This window comes from Tigriopus californicus, chromosome 7 (assembly GCF_007210705.1).
Source record: "Tigriopus californicus strain San Diego chromosome 7, Tcal_SD_v2.1, whole genome shotgun sequence".
In the NCBI taxonomy this organism is placed as follows: domain Eukaryota; kingdom Metazoa; phylum Arthropoda; class Copepoda; order Harpacticoida; family Harpacticidae; genus Tigriopus; species Tigriopus californicus.
In genome coordinates, this window is record NC_081446.1 from 460687 (window position 1) to 465109 (window position 4423).

The 4423-nt window shown below is 43.6% G+C and overlaps 1 protein-coding gene across 1 annotated transcript; it reads left to right on the top strand.

Moving 5' to 3' along the window:
- Positions 1 to 1916: 1916 nt before the first annotated feature.
- Positions 1917 to 2914, top strand: LOC131883154 (glutathione S-transferase-like). Its single transcript, XM_059230530.1, has 3 exons — positions 1917 to 2214; positions 2289 to 2456; positions 2517 to 2914. The coding sequence occupies exons 1-3, from the start codon at positions 2079 to 2081 to the stop codon at positions 2867 to 2869; spliced, it is 657 nt and encodes a 218-aa protein (XP_059086513.1). The 5' UTR covers positions 1917 to 2078; the 3' UTR covers positions 2870 to 2914.
- Positions 2915 to 4423: the final 1509 nt, after the last annotated feature.

The window sequence follows — 4423 nt, forward strand, 5'->3', positions numbered from 1 at the left end:
ATGGCATTACAGTTCCTTTTTCGAAAAAAAGGAACAAAGGAGTGTAATTTCATTGCTTGAAATTCCGTACCTCGGAGTTAAGGCTTGGACGTTACTCGTATCTAGAATGTGCATCCGCTCACAACTTTGAGCAGTGATGTTCAAACCGGTTAACGCCCAAGCCCCTAACTCCGAGGTAAGAGCTTTAAAAAACTGGCCTCTGGACAAATGATGTCAAGTCGGTTCCTCAGGGCTCGATTTCATATCCTCTCGTTTTAATCATCCTCATTGCACCACCTCAGAAAGTTAGAAGTTGTAATGTCAGTCAATCTTCCTATGCTGATGTTACAAAATTAGTTAGTGGTATTAGTGATCAGTATTCCGGTTCTCTGATAAAGGTCCCAGACCAAACCTACTCTTGGGTAGCTAAGAGTATTATGACCTTGAATAGAATGAAATGCCGCTCAATGATTTTTTTATCAATGACCTTTAGGTCGACGCCATTAGACACTCCATCCACTATTAGATGATGAAGGTAAGGACATTGAGCAGGTCTCATCCATGAAGGATTTAGGCGAAGTCCTCCAAAATAATGGAAAGTTCGATAAGCATATCCAGTTGAAAGCTGGTAAAGCTTTTCAAATGTGTGGTTGGATATATCGCATGTTTAAGTCCAGAGATAGTGTCACGATGCTAACTCTGTACAAGTCGATTGTTCAGCCACATCTTGAATCTGCCTCTCCCATTTGGGCTCCAATAAGTTCAGCAGGTTTGCAAAAGGTCGAACCAGTACAAAGATGTTTCACTAGGAACATCACAGGATTGAGAGAGCTCTCATATTGGGAGAGGCTAAAAAAGTTGGGACTTTACAATGTTCAGAGAAGGTACGAAAGCTATCTGATACTGTACGTTTTCAAAAGCATTCATGAGCTTGGTCCCAACCCAGGATTTAGGGTCAATTGTAGTGACCGTAGAAGCTTAATGTTCGTATTGAGAGCACCTTTAAGCCCTCGAGAATCCAGGCTAGTTAGAACAATGAAGTCCATCTCTCTTCTTTCTCGGGCCAAGTCAAATCTGTTGGGAGACCAAATATCATATGAAGATCAAAAGTAAAAAATACACCATCAAGACTTTTCGCTTCAATAGTTCTGAGGATTGCATTCCCTCTAACGGCTAGAAAAGTCCGTGAAAAAGAAAATAGGACTGAGTCATTTTAGTAAGCGCATCCAATTTTTGTATTCAAAATTCTCTCTGAACTGTTATCGATTCGTATTTGGGGCCTATTTTTAAAAAGAAGGGATAATGAAGCCAAAAAGTTGGGTAATTTTGTTGGCAGCAATTTTGGGTAGGGAAATTCTAGGGTTATTATAACTAATGTCAAATTGAGATTTGCATATAGGGAATTTTTCCATGACTTTCAACACTCCTTAAAATCATTCATTATATGATATCCTTGAAATGATTGGTAATGCCTGAGCCCTTTTATATGCAAGGTCACAAGCTAGCCAACTTGCCGTCGTCACGTTTTAGCTTGAAATAAAAAAGCTGTCGAGTCTGTTCATAGGATATTTATGGGTCTGTCTGAAACATGATGATGTACTCAAAAGTCATAAAATGAAAGGTGATCCGTAGTAGCCTTTTCTTTATCCATTGACGGATTCATTAGACCCACCAACCCAAAGGCCCATGGACCAGCCTTTCTTTCTAGCTGTATTATGCTTCCAGCCAAAATAATCTCGACTTCGTCGTTGTAATTCATTTCATGACCTTATCAAAGGAAGACCTGGTCCACGCCCGTTCGTCAGTCAGTCCGAATTACAGCAGTAATGATCAACGAAACAAAGAACGCATCCACGCCATGCACGCCATGCACGCCATGCACGCATGCACGGACGCATGCAGTCGAAAGCAGAGAAGACGCCCACTCATTCTCATCAAAGCGGGTCGGGAGGGAGGAAGGGAATGCTGTTCCATGCACAGATGGCCTTGGCCCTTGACATCCAGTGTGTTACGTGTATTAATTACGCTATCAGCTACATTCACCCTTTTAGTAGATCGGCCGACCCAGTTGGTTACCAATTGTCCTCGTCGTGAATGCCATGGCTCCCAAGATCAAATTGGTCTATTTCCCACTTCGAGGCCGAGCCGAACTCATTCGACTGGTTCTGGCAGCCGGAGAAACCGACTATGAGGAGGATATCATTGAATTCCAGGATTGGCCCGACAGGAAAGCCGGTACGATACTCACGCATTAATTCGCCTGTTCCAATTTGGGCTGCTCATCCCCGAAAACTGCGAGACCATTTCAGATATGATGTTTGAATCCTTGCCCATGTTAACCTGGGATGGGGAGGAAGTGGGCCAATCCCTCACCATTGCCCGCTTTGTGGCCAAAAAACTGGATTTGGCGGGCCGCAACGATCTGGAGCAAGCCCGAGCGGATGCCATCGTCGAGCATACCACGGATCTGTTTGAGAGTAAGTCGTCATTATGATTCATGAGAAGGCACGTAAAAAGCCTCATTGGTTGGCTTTTAGAGTACTATGGGATTCGATATTGTGAGGATGAAATCCGGAAGCAGGCCAACATTGAGGCCTTCAAGGACAAGCATATGGTGAGCTTCCTCCAGGTGGCCAACAAGCTTTTGGAAAGACAAGGGGGCGAGTACTTCACAGGCCACGGGATGAGCTACGGGGATTTGGCCGTCTATATGGGCTTGCAATTCCTCAACAACACTGAGGAGCTCCAATCGGCTGGCATGGGAGACATTCAAAAGGATATCTTGGCCAAGATGCAAGCATTTCCCAAACTCTTGAGTCTCATCCCTCGGGTGGAAAACTACGGGAGAGTGGCCGAATATCTGAAGAATCGACCTGAATATCCGCATTAAGGATGGGATTTAGCATAATAAAGATATTTTAATTGATTTAGGTCGCATTTGAAATTCCCCACGGATTGTTTAGAGGTTTCTCGATATGACTACATACAAACAATATTCAAACCAATGTGTAATTGACCCACAAGTCTAACATTAATCTATCCCTAGTTCCTAGTAGAGATGCTAATCGTTAGGCCCCCCAATTCGATCTGATTCATACTGATTTTTTGTAATCTGAAACCGATACGACAAAATTAGCTTAATCCGATACATGTCCTCAATTCCCAACAAGATCCTGGCTCAATCCCATCCAAATACGAGGATAATTTTTCCAAGTCCTCAAAACAGTCGGATAAAACAAGTAAAACTGGAAAATTAGAATCAAAGATGGAAAAGCTGATTTTGGGAAATCTTATTCAATTTCCTTGCTGAAAATAATATGAACAAGGAAAAGACAAATTAGTAAATAGTGATTGATTGGCATTTTTGACGCACTAGAACGCTTTACATAACCCTAGAGACCTTACACATTTCCCAGCATTCCTGGCAGAATTTTTAGATAAACGTCAATTTTGTTCAAACGGTTGTAAAAGTATTGCCTCTATTTACTCTTGACAAAGGCAATACTCTTTCAAGCCAATCAAATGGCTTGATCCGATCCCAATTAGAATCCAATAATTTTGACTCGACCCCGAGCCCGGGAATTATAGCTTAACCTGACTCGTCTCCGAATCGAATCGGATCCGAAAAGTCGGATTCAATGTACAACTCTAGCCCCTCTTTGGACTTTCTTTCCTCCTAACATCATCGAGTTGCCGGGTGAAGGTGACCACGAGATGAGACCTGAAAACAAGACTGATGTTATGAGTGGGCTAGCGATGAGCCGGTGAATGATGTGGCTGACCAGAGATCCTGAATATGTGGTGCTCTAAATTGTTTGAATGGGAGAACCAAATTGAACCTCGGGGTTGAGGGAATACCTCCTCGGAATACCCCAACTGAAGAGCATGATTTGACATGAACAACCGTAGCAGTGCCTTTTTTTGTGTGTGAAAATGATTTGATAAATGGTTAAAAAAAATCATTGGTTTTGAGCGCCCCAGCACAACTGCATATGCCCTGGCCCATCTCAATGTCAGAACCGAGACCCGTCCATGCCTCATGAACTTGATCTAATATGGTCACGCTAGAGCTCAACCGCATCCCAATGACTTAGGCTTGCCATATTGGCTAACCCAGGCACTACTATTACGATTGGCCACACCTTTAGCCTCCTAAATATGCAATTGGCAGCCTGTCATAGCCATTCTACCCATTCCACCGCTACCAATTTTCCGGCCAAAAGCTAAAGTGCCCTTGGTTTGGCTCTTCAAACCTATGTCATGCCCATGACACCAAGTGGAAGCTGGTTCTGGCTTAAAAGACAAGTCTTGTGAGGTCTCACTGGAGTTTCCCTGGGTGGCTGCTGAACTTGAGGACTCGAGCCAGGATCGGAGTAGTTCAAGTCGGCGGAAGTTTCCTGTCCGACCGAGGCTGGCTTCATCCAGACTGACCTGAGAACCGTGC